Genomic DNA, 15,428 nt, shown 5'->3' on the forward strand with positions numbered 1-15,428 from the left:
TACTTTTTTGAGGGGGGAAATAAAGGAAAAATTTTTTTCCTTTATTTCCCCCCAAAAAAACCAGGTCGGGGAACAGTGGGATGGCGGTGCTGCGCCTCCCCGCTGTCCCCCGAGCTTGTGGGGCTGGCCCATGTCTGCCTGGCCCGAGGGGCGCTCTGCTTCAGGGCGCCCCGCGCGTCCGGCGGCAGGCTACAGTCCGCAGCATGGGGAACCCTCTGTTTCAGGGCGCCCCATGCGCCCCCCGGGTGCGCAAGGCTTGCCAACACGAGCGCGGAGCACGGGGCGTCCTCCGAAGGGCGCCCCGTGCTCCGCGCTGCCAGCTGCCGCCCGCAAGCCTTGCGCTCCTGGGGGGAGATCCCCCGGGTGCGCAAGGCTGGCCAACACCAGCGCGGAGCACGGGGCGTCCTCTGAAGGGTGCCCCGTGCTCCGCGCTGCCAGCTGACGCCCGCAAGCCTTGCGCTCCCGGGGGGAGATCCCCCGGGTGCGCAAGGCTGGCCAACACCAGCGCGGAGCACGGGGCGTCCTCTGGAGGGCGCCCCGTGCTCCGCGCTGCAGGCTGCTGCCCGCAAGCCTTGCGCTCCCGGGGGGAGATCCCCCGGGTGCGCAAGGCTGGCCGACACCAGCGCGGAGCACGGGGCGTCCTCCGGAGGGCGCCCCGTGCTCCGCGCTGCAGGCTGCTGCCCGCAAGCCTTGCGCTCCCGGGGGGAGATCCCCCGGGTGCGCAAGGCTTGCGGACACCAGCGCGGAGCACGGGGCGTCCTCCGGAGGGCTTGCGGACACCAGCGCGGAGCACGGGGCGTCCTCTGGAGGGTGCCCCGTGCTCCGCGCTGCAGGCTGCTGCCCGCAAGCCTTGCGCTCCCGGGGGGAGATCCCCCGGGTGCGCAAGGCTTGCGGACACCAGCGCGGAGCACGGGGCGATGGGATGTGGGAGGGAGCTCGCTCCCCGCCCCGCGTGTGCTCGCCGCCGCCGCCCCGCCTCTCGCCGCCCAACTCGCCCGCCTCCCTCCCACGGCACACCAGCCGACGTCCCGCGGCACACTAGTGTGCCGCGGAACACCGGTTGGGAAACACTGTACTAATCAACAATCTAACCTCCAAAGTGGAAGCTCTAGAGAACAAGAACCAAATGCAAGAAAGAATAATAGAGCAATACCGGGAGGAGAACGCACGTGTGAACAAGAAACTGGACGAACTGGTAAACCAAATGGAAGCAGAACACAGAGAGATGAAAATTAAGCAAGCCGACCTTGAAGACCGCAATAGACGTTGTAACATCCGCTTCCGCAACTTTCCTGAAAAAACAGAGGAGAAAAGCCCAGCAGACCTAATTATATGCTGGCTGAAAAACACAATCCCAAGCCTGAAACTTGAGGCAGATGACTTGGAGAGGGCTCACAGAGCCCTAAAACCTATGCCAAAACCCAGCGCCCCCCCAAGAGACATCATTGTATGCTTCACACGCTACAAAAAGAAGGAAGAGGTATGGAACAACCTCAGAAACTCAACCAACCTTCGATATGGAGAAACCCCCATTCTGGCCTTACAGGACCTATCTCAGGATACCCTAAACCAGGGGAAAAGCCTGCGCCCATGCACCCAGCGTCTCCAACAAGCAGGGATCAAATACCGATGGGGCTTCCCCTTCCGCCTCATTGTAACAACCAATACAACACAACACATGGCTACCAACATACCTGAGGCCCTGCAACTACTAAAGAACCTTGAACTCGACCTCCCACCGGAATGGCAACCGACAAACCCACCAAGTGACAGCCCCAACCACAAGGAAACAACAGCAAGCAACTGGACTACGGTACAGAAGAAAAAGAAACAACAGAAGCGGCACAACAACGCAAACCAATACAGACAAGCATCGTGCTCAGAACCGTCCCGCCGGCCATACGACACAAGAAACCAGACCAAGATTAACCAAACCAATTCATCGCAGATGGACAACCCTACAACAACAACAACCGCAGCTGAATGAAGCAACCAGGAAAAACCCGAAAAAACCAAACTGAAGGACTGGTGATTCCCCCCCCCCCGTTCCCCCTCTCTCTCCCCCAAAAACATAGATTTAGTTAACACCATCAACATCCCCCCCAGCTCTGCACCCCCACAGAAATCCCCACCCCAACACCAGTCCAGACGACTTCAACCACATTCCCCATCACCCACACCTTCAACATCCCCATACTCAACACTAAGGAAAAACAACTCCTCCAACCTTAATAACACAACCCACAATCAGGCTAAAATCTGATACCCAACCAGCACTATGGTGGCACCAGAGCGTACCAGCACCCACATCCCCACCCCAACACACCAACAATGTTGCTCATAACATTGGCAACATGGCTTATGAACCTTATACTTGACAGCGATGTTACAAAGTCACTTCACACTGTCTCACTGATCTCCCCCTATCGCAAACAACAGGGGGGATGGCCTGTCCTTGAACACGGCCTTCCACACCAGCTGAGACCTAGGACCAACTGGCTAAATGCCAGATGGCCTAAAATACCCCAAACAAACACCTATATGACTACATATAGGAAACTCTCTGCAACTTACCCCCTACTCTTTAACCCAAATCTTACTCTAATCCCATTAGCCCCCCACCCACCACACCCTGGGTCAGCGCAACCCCACTGGTTCTTTAAACAACACGAAGAGAGAGACACAAGACAACCCAAACGGGTTGGCAGGGAATCGCCCCACATAATAGATAAGCAAGATGGCTAACCTAAAAGCAATTACATTAAACATGAGGGGAATGGGAAACCCCATCAAAAGAAAACGCATCACCTCATACATAAACACCATGAAACCACACATCACCTTCCTACAAGAAATACACAACCCACCCAAAGGCAGCAAACTCCTGAGCGACCCCCGCTTCAGTCAACAGTGGGTCGCACGAGGCTCAGGGAAAGCTCGCGGTGTAGCCATAATACTCAGTAGAGACCTGAACTTCACTGCCACAACAGTCCTCAAGGACAAAAAAGGCAGATTCATTTTCGCTAAAGGGACACTAGATGGCAAAATCAAACTGACAATCGGCTCCATATATGCCCCAAACGCGAAACAATTAGAATTCTTCCAGAAGACACTAAACAAATTCCTCTCCTTCTCTGAAGGCGAAGCAATCCTAGGAGGGGACCTCAATCTAAATATGAAAGGTATATCCCTGAAAGATATCCACCCTACAACCCCATGGGCAACCTTCCTCCGAAGGAAACCCCCAACAACTAGGAACTCTTACAAGTTACTAAAAATGCTAAAAAACAGGGGTCTCTACGACATTTGGGGTGAGCAAAACCTGGGAGACATCAGCCATACATTCCAATTGGGACGCCATGATACAGTGTCCAGACTGGACAGCATTCTACTCACACAGGGTCTGATCCCCTCAGTGGAATCAACAAACATAGGTAACATTAAAATCACAGATCACGCCCCAGTAGAAGTCATCGTTAAAATAGGAGAAGGAACACAAACCACCCCATCATGGTCCTTCAGTCCCATCCTAACTACAAACAAACAAATTAGAGAGAGTCTCACAAAAACCCTCCAAAACTACTTCAAGGAAAACGATGTAGACAATATAACAACCCCCCTCCTATGGGACACAATGAAAGCGGTCACCAGAGGAGCTTGCATAAAAGAGAAAACATTCCTTAAAAAACAAACCTCCTCAAAAATTAGCAAAATAGAACAAGACATCACAGCCCTCTCAACACGCTACAAACAAACAGGATCTAAAAAACTCCTCAAACTTATAGAACAAAAAAGGAGAGAACTAGACTCCTTAGAAATTAACAAAACAATGATCAACATTCTATATTCTAAACAACGTTTCTATGAATATGGAGGGAAAAACTCCAGATTACTAGCAAATAGATGTAGGAAAAGAGCACTCAAAAGAAGAATACACTGCATCACCAAAAAAGACGGCAACATAACATTCTCCCCTGAAGAAATAACCTCAGAATTTGCAGAATTCTACTCCAACCTATACACCTCCCATAACCCACCAGAGAAGGAAATCAGAACATTTCTAGCAGGACTGACCATGCCTACCCTAACTGATGAGGAACAGGAATTCATGGACAGCCCTATCACCCCAGAGGAAATAGATGTGGTCCTCAAAAACCTGAAACCACACAAAGCCCCAGGCCCAGATGGCTTCACAGCAGAATTCTATAGGAAATTCAAAGAACCCTTGATGCCCTACATGACCCGCCTATTCAACAACATCATAAAAGGGGGCCCCATTCCCCAAACCTGGACCCACTCCAAAATAGTCTCCATCCCAAAACCACTAAAAGACAGCCTCAAAGTAGAATCATACCGCCCAATCTCATTAATAAACCAAGACTACAAGATATTCACATCAATCTTGGCCAACCGCCTAAAAATCTTCCTACACAAGTTAATAGCCCCAGACCAGACTAGCTTTGTCCCTGGCCGCAATATAACAGACCCCATCAGGAAACTACTGAACCTGATCGAACACAGCAAGGCAACTAAACTCCCATTGACAATTATGTCCCTAGACATCCTCAAAGCCTTTGATTGCTTAGAGTGGAAATACATATCAGCAGTACTAACTAACATGAAATTTGGCCCCAACTTCCTACAAATCCTCAAACAAATATACTCCCAAGCCTCAGCAAAATGCAGAACTAACAATATGGATTCTAATACTATATCTATCCAAAGAGGCACGAAACAAGGATGCCCATTGTCTCCCTTCTTATTTATCCTGGCTCTGGAACCCTTAGCAATCCGCATCCGAGCAGCCACAGACATCAAGGGAGTGGAAATAAAAGGCAGAACCTATAAATTAGGGCTCTTTGCAGATGACCTAATGGTCACAACACCAGACCCCATAAGCACAGCAACCTCCCTAATCAGAGAACTCAACACATTTGCAATGGTGTTGGGCCTACAGGTAAATTTTACAAAGTCAGAAGCTATGTGCTTCAACACCCCTCCTCACACCCAAAAAGAACTCACAAAATTGTACCTCCACAACTACAAGCCCCTGTGGCGACAAATTAACAAAGACCTAAAGAGATGGAATAACATGAATTTCACTCTCTCAGACAAAATAGCCATGATCAAAATGATCACACTTCCAAAACTAACCTACCTATTCCAAACCCTCCCAATCTGGATCCCCTCAACCCAACTCCGCAGTTGGCAGAGAAAACTACACTCTTTCATCTTCTCACATAAAAAACCAAGAATAAGCCCCAAATACCTGCACCTTCCCACCTCAGAAGGAGGATGGGGAATCCCCAACATAGAAGCATATTACATTGCCAACCAAATACGCCATATAATCCCATATATACTAGAAGATGAGACAAAACAATGGGTACACCTAGAGAGGGACACAATTGAAAATACCTGCACCACAACATACCCACTCCTCCCAAACAAACTAAAGAAAATTCCCACAACACTTAACAGGTACACACAGACCATGCTCAAAGCATGGAAAACACAAATAGGCAAACTATCCCCAACCCCATCCCCACTAATCCCCCTGGCGTACCACCCATTATTCCACCATGCAGCACAAAACCTCCAGATAAAAACCTGGCGAACCAAAGGCTTATATCGCCTAATAGACTTTTATAAAAATAACAAACCCTTGTCAACACAGCCATACAAGAAATATGTAAAATAACTAAGCAAGTTTTAGACTTCACACCAGAATTGGCCCTACTAAACATCTTCCAAGACAACAATGCCCATTTACACCACAAAGAACTCATAACCCACCTTCTTTCAGCAGCCAGAAACACCATAACCAGACACTGGAGAGACCTGTCAGGAGTAAGCATGGACCAATGGTACCAAATAGTATGGGAAACAGCCCTACTAGAAAAATTAACTAATAAACTGAAACTGACACGGGGACAAACAGAAGAAGACACCTTCACCCCGGTATGGCTCCCCTTTATCACATACACAGCCCAACAGGACAATGACAATAATCCACCAACAGCATACAAATCAATATGGCTAACCTGATCCAAAACACCCACCCACCTCACTCACACACGAAAACAAAGATCACCACAGCCAATCACAAACAAACAATCACACCCTAGGCCAACCCCAACCTCTCTCACCACCAAAGGAACACAAGTGAACAACACAAGCACGCTGACACCAAACTCTACATACATTAAGCATAATAGAAACACCGCTACCCGACCCCACCCCCATCCATCTCCCCTCCCTCTACCCCCTTTCTTTCTTTTTTTTCTTCTTCTCCCCCTAATGCCTCAACAAATGAAACGGATTTGTAAAAATGTTACATGAAGAAAAAAAAAATACGAGGCATTACACTCACACTGTAAAACAAGAAAACCCTAAATAAAATATTTTTAAAAAAAAAACAATATGCAGGGGATGACACTTTTTCTCGATTTGCATTGCATTTCCTTTGCATTGAAATAAATGGTAATGAGGACATACTTCCCTAAATTCCACCACAGCCAACTGTGACATGAATATTGTAGTTTTTGTCATTTTTTGCTGAGAGAAGATTCCATCACTTGGCCAGATTTGAAGGAAAATCCACCCCTCTGTATGCAGGCCTTTTTGTATATAAACCTGTCTCTGACATGGGTCTAATGGTCCTGCTCAGATGAAGAATCATGCATTGCAAGAACCACGTGTGCCTGGAAACAGCTTGCTTGTGGAGTCTGTGATTCTGATTGTAAGTATTAGGATGAATAGCTACCTTTCTTACTTTGTTCTGTACTTGGCTTTCCAAATATATATTTATACTGGACATTCTTAACTGTATTTTATTGATAAAGAGTTCTTATTCTATGTTTGTAACTTCCTTAATAAAGTGTTCCATTTATTCCTTGTGTGACTTCTTGATGTAAGCTCTGAATCTGGTACCTTGGCTTCTAGGTTGCACACTACTGACTCCTTTGTGGCTTGGGGCTCAAAAGACAGTGAGTGAACTATTTCGCTCTTGTCTTTCTTGTCTTGTCTTGTCCAGAACAACCTACGTTCCCCCGGCTTAGGACTGGGGAACTACAAAGGTGGTGGCAGTACAGCTGGACAGGGTTGGTTTTCCCCAGTCTACTGCTCACACCTGCAGCTTGGGATAAGCAACAGAAATTATATACAGTACATGCTGGCAGTGATGAGAGAGATGAGATAAATTCCATATTATTTACATTGTGACAGCATGGAATAACACACTTTTCATGCTGCCGATCTGAGATATAATGAACAACCTTTAAAAGACAGCCTTAAAATATGTATTGAATAAAGAAATAATCTGCTGAGGGATACATCCAGGGCTGGACTTAACACTAGACATGATGAGGCAGCTACTTAAAGTGGCACATGCTGTGGGTGGGTTGATGGCAGCAGTCCTGCCATTCGCCCTGAGCCCACTAAACTACCTTGCCTACACCTGCTAAGCTAGGTTGTCCTCAAGTGTGTTGCTGGGTAGGGATGGGGAATAAATGGTATAATTTGCAGTTCTTGCTCATTTGCCCTTCTCCAAATTTTGGGTGAATTATCCAACAAAATTGTTGTTGTTGGCATCTTTTTGTCTTGAGAGACAATGGAGTGCACTTCCGGGGATGAAGTCAGCAGCGTCCAGGCCAGCAGTGGCTTAGCAACCCCCCCTAACATCTGGGACAGAGTTGGGGTTTTTTAGGGGACCAATGTTCTTGAGCTTTTTTAAGGAGATCAGGCAAAGTTGTTGAGGGATGGAAAGTGTCAGCTCCCCTGCCACCCTACATACCCTGCATGACACCCTGAGATCCCCCAACACCTGCTGCACCCCGCCTCTGTCTCCCTTCACTACTGCCCAAGGGACCTCAGGGTGCAAACTTGGGCAGTGTGTATGGAGGTCCTGGGCTGCCCAGATGACAAGATCCCCTCTCAGCCTCGCTGATGGTGGTCCAAAGGAAGTCAGAGCAATAGATTTAACGCCAGCTTGGCTGCAGGACTTTCTGGAAAAAGACATACAGTGGTACCTCGGGTTAAGAACTTAATTCATTCTGGAGGTTCGTTCTTAACCTGAAACTGTTCTTAACCTGAGGTACCACTTTAGCTAACGGGGCCTCCCGCTGCTGCTGCACCACCACGCGATTTCTGTTCTCATCCTGAAGCAAAGTTCTTAACCCGAGGTACTATTTCTGGGTTAGCGGAGTCTGTAACCAGAAGCGTCTGTAACCTGAAACATCTGTAACCCAAGGTGCCATCCAAACACTTTAGGGACTCCCCACTGAATTTGTGTAGAATTTACTCTTATTACAGCTAGACATCTCTGGGGGGAATGTAGACGACTGGTACAAAGTGTGTGGGATATCATTCTATTGGAAAAACTAATGAATAGATTATTATTGTTAATAGATCAGAAACAAAAGGATAACTTCACAACAATTCTGCATGATGATGATAATAATAATTTTATTATTTATAGGCTGCCCATGCAAGCATTCCAGATAATAACCAATCCCCAACAACAACTTGATATAACTACAAAAGCAAAAGATATTGAGCATCCAGGTCTCCTTTTCCCAGGTTCTCTCATTCCTATCACATTCATAATCGTATTCATACTCATTTTTATATTCACATTTATATATGGTAAATATAGCTAACTTTCATATACTAGTTACAGATAGGTAGCCGTGTTGGTCTGCCATAGTCAAAACAAAATAAAAAAATTCAAAATAAAAAAATTCCTTCCAGTAGCACCTTAAAGACCAACTAAGTTAGTTCTAGGTATGAGCTTTCGTGTGCATGCACACTTCTTCAGATACACTGAAACAGAAGTCACCAGACCCTTCTATATAGTGAGAAGGTGGGGAGGGGTATTACTCAGAAGGGTGGTGGGAATGGGTGATTGGCAGATAGCTGTGATGAGCCTGTTGACGACTCTTAACGACTGCAATAGGTCTTACAGGAAAAAGCAAGGGGTGAGAAGGTGAAAAATGGCTTTGTCATGTATAATGAGATAAGAATCCAATGTCTTTGTTCAGACCAGGTCTCTCCATGGTTTTAAGTTTGGTAATAAGTTGCAATTCAGCAGCTTCTCTTTCCAGTCTATTTCTGAAATTCCTTTGTAATAGAACAGCTACTTTGAGATCTTGTATAGAATGTCCTGGGAGATTGAAGTGTTCTCCTACTGGTTTCTCTGTCTTGTGATTCCTGATGTCAGATTTATGTCCGTTCATCCTTATATTATTATTATTATAATTATTATTATTATAGAAGGGTCTGGTGACTTCTGTTTCAGTGTATCTGAAGAAGTGTGCATGCACACGAAAGCTCATACCTAGAACTAACTTAGTTGGTCTTTAAGGTGCTACTGGAAGGAATTTTTTTATTTTGTTTTGACTATGGCAGACCAACACGGCTACCTATCTGTAACTGGAACTATGGAAGGCACCACATTGAGCCGCATGAAATGGAAGTCCATCAACCTCACCAAGAAACTTGCACAGGTACAGACTGATATCTTCTTTCTTACTAAATGCAAGAACCTGGACATTATACCCAAGGGACTTAGAATTAAGAACCCTCTACAATCCACGTATCCCACTGAGTATGCAAGAAAACTATGCAGCACTTTCTCTAAGAAGCTGCTCAAACATCTGATCAGCGTTCTCTACTCTAAACAGAAGCTAATAAAGGAGGAACTCCTTGTATTGGACAACTCTATCAGGAACCACCAAGCTTGGCAAGAGTTCCAAAAGGAAAAACAAAACATTTACCACTCTCAACTGGAGCTACTGAAAAAACAGAAAAACAAGAAACTCTCTAACCTTTCCAACCTACAGGCTACTAATCAAAACAAGATCAACAATATTGTCAATCTCTCACAGCAAGCACTCAGCCCAGCTGAGGAATCAGTCCTTTCACGTGGACTGTCATTCTGCCCTGCCAAATCCCCACACATGATTCAGTTCTGTGGGGACTTGGAAGCATTTTTCCGCCGTTTACGCCTGAAGGAGTATTTTCAACACACACAACAAGAAGACAAAGCAGAACAAGCAACAACTTCACAACACAACACCTCTCAACCCACTGGAGAACAACAACCACCCTCCCAACAGAACACTGACCACCAACTACCACCGAAAAAGTGTTACACAAAAAGGGACTCCACATGGACCCCTCCTGATGGACGCAATACCACACTGGACTTGTACATTGACTGCTTCCGCCACAGAATCCAAACAGATGTGACCAGAAAACACCATCGCTTACAACAAAATGTAAACCATGCTGAAAGGAGAGCCATAGATAATCTCAGAAACAACCCAGACATTATAATTAAAGAAGCGGACAAAGGTGGAGCTGTCGTCATCATGAACAAAACTGACTACATTCAGGAGGCTCACAGACAACTTTCCAATACCGCCTTTTACATAAAATTGGACTCAGACCCCACACAAGAATACAAAAAAGAACTGAACAAGATTGTTAAGGAGCTACCCCCACACATCCAAGAACAGATCCTCACAAACACACCAACAGAACCTCTACCAGGAACTTTCTATCTTCTACCTAAAATACACAAACCAGGAAATCCAGGACGCCCCATCATTTCAGGTATTGGCACTATTACAGTGGGTGTCTCCAGTTATATGGACTGTTCTGAAACCATATGCCATCAGTGCTCCCAGCTATGTACGTGACACCACAGATTTTCTGAGGAAAATACAATCTTTAAATAATCTTCCTAACAATACTATACTAGCTACTATGGATGTGGAATCTCTGTATACCAACATCCCACACAACGATGGTTTACAAGCTATAAGGAACACCATTTCAGATAAAACCACAGCAGACTTTGCTACCAAACTCTGCCAATTTGTCCTTACCCACAACAACTTCAAATTCGGTGATGACCTGTTCCTTCAGATCAGCGGCACAGCAATGGGCACCCGCATGGCCCCACAGTATGCCAACATCTTCATGGCAGATTTAGAACGTTTCCTAAACTCCTACCCACTCAAACCTCTCTTGTACCTGCGATACATTGACGATATTTTTATCATCTGGACACATGGTCAACAGACCCTGGACACCTTCCACCAGAAATTCAATGATTTTCACCCCACAATCAACCTAACTATGAATCAATCTATGCAAGAAATACATTTTTTGGACACTACTATAAAAATACAGGATGGGCGCATAGACACCACCTTATACCGTAAACCAACTGACCGACAAACATATCTACATGCCTCTAGCTACCATCCCAAACATACCAAACAGTCCATTGTATATAGCCAGGCACTACGTTACAGCCGCATCTGTTCCAATTCTACAGACAGAGACTCTCACCTAAGAGATCTACAGCAAACCTTTTTAGAACTAAAATACCCAGCAGATGAAGTTAGACAACAGATCAACAGAGCCAGACTGATACCCAGAGAGAACTTGCTGCAAGACAGACCCAAAAAAGACAATAACAGAACACCTCTAGTCATCACATACAGCTCCCAAGTTAAAACAGTACAACGCATCATCAGAGATCTACAACCTCTCCTGGACAATGACAGTTCTCTTTCTCAAGCTCTGGGAGGAAGACCTTTCATTGCCTACAGACAGCCACCCAATCTTAAACAACTCCTAACCCACAATAATACTACTACCAGACTTAACACGGACACTGGCACCAGAGCCTGCAATAAACCCAGATGCCAACTTTGCTGCCACATACACCTGGACAACACCATTACTAGCTCCAACAACATGACACATACCATCTCGGGACTATTTAATTGCTCATCGTCTAACATTGTGTATGCCATCAAATGCCAACAGTGTCCTTCAGCTCTCTATATTGGACAAACAGGCCAAACCTTACGCCAAAGGATAAACGGACATAAATCTGACATCAGGAATCACAAGATAGAGAAACCAGTAGGAGAACACTTCAATCTCCCAGGACATTCTATACAAGATCTCAAAGTAGCTGTTCTATTACAAAGGAATTTCAGAAATAGACTGGAAAGAGAAGCTGCTGAATTGCAACTTATTACCAAACTTAAAACCATGGAGAGACCTGGTCTGAACAAAGACATTGGATTCTTATCTCATTATACATGACAAAGCCATTTTTCACCTTCTCACCCCTTGCTTTTTCCTGTAAGACCTATTGCAGTCGTTAAGAGTCGTCAACAGGCTCATCACAGCTATCTGCCAATCACCCATTCCCACCACCCTTCTGAGTAATACCCCTCCCCACCTTCTCACTATATAGAAGGGTCTGGTGACTTCTGTTTCAGTGTATCTGAAGAAGTGTGCATGCACACGAAAGCTCATACCTAGAACTAACTTAGTTGGTCTTTATGTTGTGTATTGAGTCAAAGGATTTTATATCTGTATTATTATTGTCTGTATTTGCATTAGGGTAAAGTAACTGCCTTTTGGTTCCAGAGGGTACAGCTACTATTGGTTCATTTAAGCTGCTGTATTTGGATCCTCTGTCTTATTGGTTTCCTCCAAAAGGCAGGACTGTGATTGCCTGATATTGTTCCCTCCAAAATATATCCCTTCTAGCTAGTTCCCTGTCCCTATAAATGTAGCTCTCCCCTCCTCAGGTCTCAGTCTTGTTGCTTTAATAAAGAAGTGTCACTAGAGAACTGTCTCCAGCATATTATGTTAAGAGAGCTGAAATCACAAACCCCACGTCACAACACTTTAAGGTGCTACTGGAAGGAATTTTTTTATTTTGTTTTTCATATACTAATACAGGAAGCATTTAATTTAGTAATAATCTTCCCTGATCTAGATTCAGTGGAATCTCTAAGTTTTAATTATTCTAACAAATACATATGAAATGTTAATATATATAAGAAATGTTATACATTATATTATGATTATATATATATATATGATTATATATATATTATATATATATTATGATTATATATATATATATATATATATATATGAAATATATATATATAATAAATGTATGATTTTCAACTCACAGATCCTTTACCTTGCTCCCCTTTTCCGCCCTTTGTTTTTCTATTATCTGTTATTAGATTGAGAATGTATTGGTGCCATGCATTGTTGAATTGTTGTGCTGCTATATTGTTACAAACCGAATAAAACATTATTTAAAAAATAAAATAACAATCAATGGAGGTCTTTCACATGCAGCAAAATGCATTGTCCCACTTCTGACTGTATCAAAAGAGGTGTCTTTCATAGTTCCGTAATTTATTATTGTTGCATTTTTACTGCTGGGGGAGACAGAGAGGAGCTTGTGGGTGTTTCTGCCTCTGGTGTCAAAATAATGTGATCCGCTTTGGGACTGTGCACCCTGAGGCACTTTGCTACTCCACATCAGGCAGCTAAATATCTTGGGTTCACCAAGGAAGTACATCCCCCTGCCAATTCACAAAAGTCCCAGTGTCTTTTTCCGAGAGATGGGAAAGGGTCTTCAGGATGCTTTGCACACTCTCATTCACTGTGAGAAACTGGAAAGAAAGAACAGTGACACAGGGACTTGTGAGTAAAAGAAAAGAAAAGAAAAAAAGAGTGTCAAAAAACATAAGTAACATCAACTGAGAGTACAGGGGACAACATTCACGCACCGTCCATCAAACACAAACAGAGAAGCATTATGGACGACTGCTCTCTATATCTGTGGATAAGGGTGATCCAATAAGACATTAATGACCCAGTGTGGTGCAATGGTGAGAGTGTCAGACTAGGACCTGGGAGATCAGGGTTCAAATCCCCACTTGGCCATGAAAATCACTGGACCACTCATTGTGTCTCAACCTAACCTACGTCACAGGTTATTGTGGGGATTAGATGAGGAGGGGAAGAACCACACGTACCACCTTGAGCTCCACAAGCATTTCACAACAACACCAAAGGCTTCTAGAAGTCAACTAGAAATTTTCTTTTCCCTTCCCTTCCTTACTATTTTACTCAAAAGTCAGCTCCCATAGTGTTCACTTGAGCATACTCCTAAGTAGATCTGCCATACCTTGCCTTGTCTTCTTCCCCTCCTCTTAATGCACTTCTAATATCCCCACTCCAGCTAATCAGGATGCAGTCACTAACCACATTTACCTAGGAGTAAGCCCCATTGAATGCAATGGGAACTTAGTTCTGAGCAAAAGCGGGCTAGACTTTCTTCTGTCAATAACTACATTGAAAAACAAATGCTAAATCAAATGGCCTTTTGTACTTTCTGTACTTTGAAACCAAAGCCCAACCCTTCAGCTTGGTAATATTGTTCCTTTGCAGATGTCTTCCCAACAGTTATTCATTCATTCATCACACACTTTTGAATACACCTCCCCATTGCTTTCCAAACCACAAGCATTCAGATTCTTTTTTTTTTTAAGTGATTATGTTTCACAAGAACAACAGAACCCTTTAATTCGCTTTAGTTAATCAGAACTAAGAGTTCTGGGATGTGCTTGAATCCTTCCCACAAAATGATGATAGTCAGGAAACACCGTATGTTTTTAACGCTTGTCAGTTGCTATCAGCCACAATAGCCCTTGTCCAGACAATTAGCTCTGGAAATAAATAGTAGGGAATTGGCATTACCTTCACAGGGTGGATTTAAACACAGTATAAAGTAAAGGTAAAGGGTAAAGGGACCTTGTGACCGACTCTGGGATTGCGGCGCTAATCTCACTTTATTGACAGAGGGAGCCGGCGTACAGCTTCTGGGTCATGTGGCCAGCATGACTAAGCCACTTCTGGTGAACCAGAGCAACGCACGGAAACACCGTTTACCTTCCTGCCGGAGCGGTCCCTATTTATCTACTTGCACTTTGACGTGCTTTTGAACTGCTAGGTTGGCAGGAGCAGGGACCGAACAACGGGAGCTCACCCCGTCACAGGGATTCAAACCGCCAACCTTCTGATCGGCAAGTCCTAGGTTCTGTGGTTTAACCCACAGCGCCACCCTTTTCCACCCACGTCCCTTTTAAACACAGGAATACAACACTGTAAATGAGTCAGAAATTAGATTGTTTTCACCAAAAGAAAAAAATTCCAATGAGAGTTAAACAATTCTCACTCTCTGTCACCATCTGATGTTGCATGTTTAAAACACATTCAAATCACATTATTGTGATGAATGTAGCTGAGTCCATAGACTGATTCTTGACTTATTGGGGGTCATGTTTCTGGTCAGAGTTGTGGATCCAGCCACAATTCAGCAGAGAGTTGAAATTTTAAATGGCTTAAGCATTCCTAACACAATGCTGGATTGTAGCCCACCAGTGTGTGTGACTATTTTCTTGGTGGATTGGATCATCAGACCAAAGGCTTCCTTATTTTTAATTTTATTCTAATATTACTAGAGAATGTCTTTTAAAATTCTTTTGAAACACAAAAAAGTTAATTAAACTCATTATCCATCCTGA

The 15,428-nt window shown here is 44.5% G+C and overlaps 1 protein-coding gene across 1 annotated transcript in view; it reads right to left on the reverse strand.

Annotated features, from left to right (window-relative positions):
* LOC309347195 (uncharacterized protein) overlaps positions 1–15,428 on the reverse strand; it is a 31,358-nt gene that overhangs the window by 9,653 nt on the left and 6,277 nt on the right. The window contains exon 6 of the mRNA XM_081871536.1: positions 13,402–13,511. Coding sequence (XP_081727662.1) covers positions 13,402–13,511 — 110 coding nt within the window. The remainder of the gene's footprint in view (positions 1–13,401; positions 13,512–15,428) is intronic.

The sequence above is a fragment of the Podarcis erhardii genome (assembly GCF_964252035.2).
Source record: "Podarcis erhardii genome assembly, chromosome: 7".
Lineage (NCBI taxonomy): Eukaryota > Metazoa > Chordata > Lepidosauria > Squamata > Lacertidae > Podarcis > Podarcis erhardii.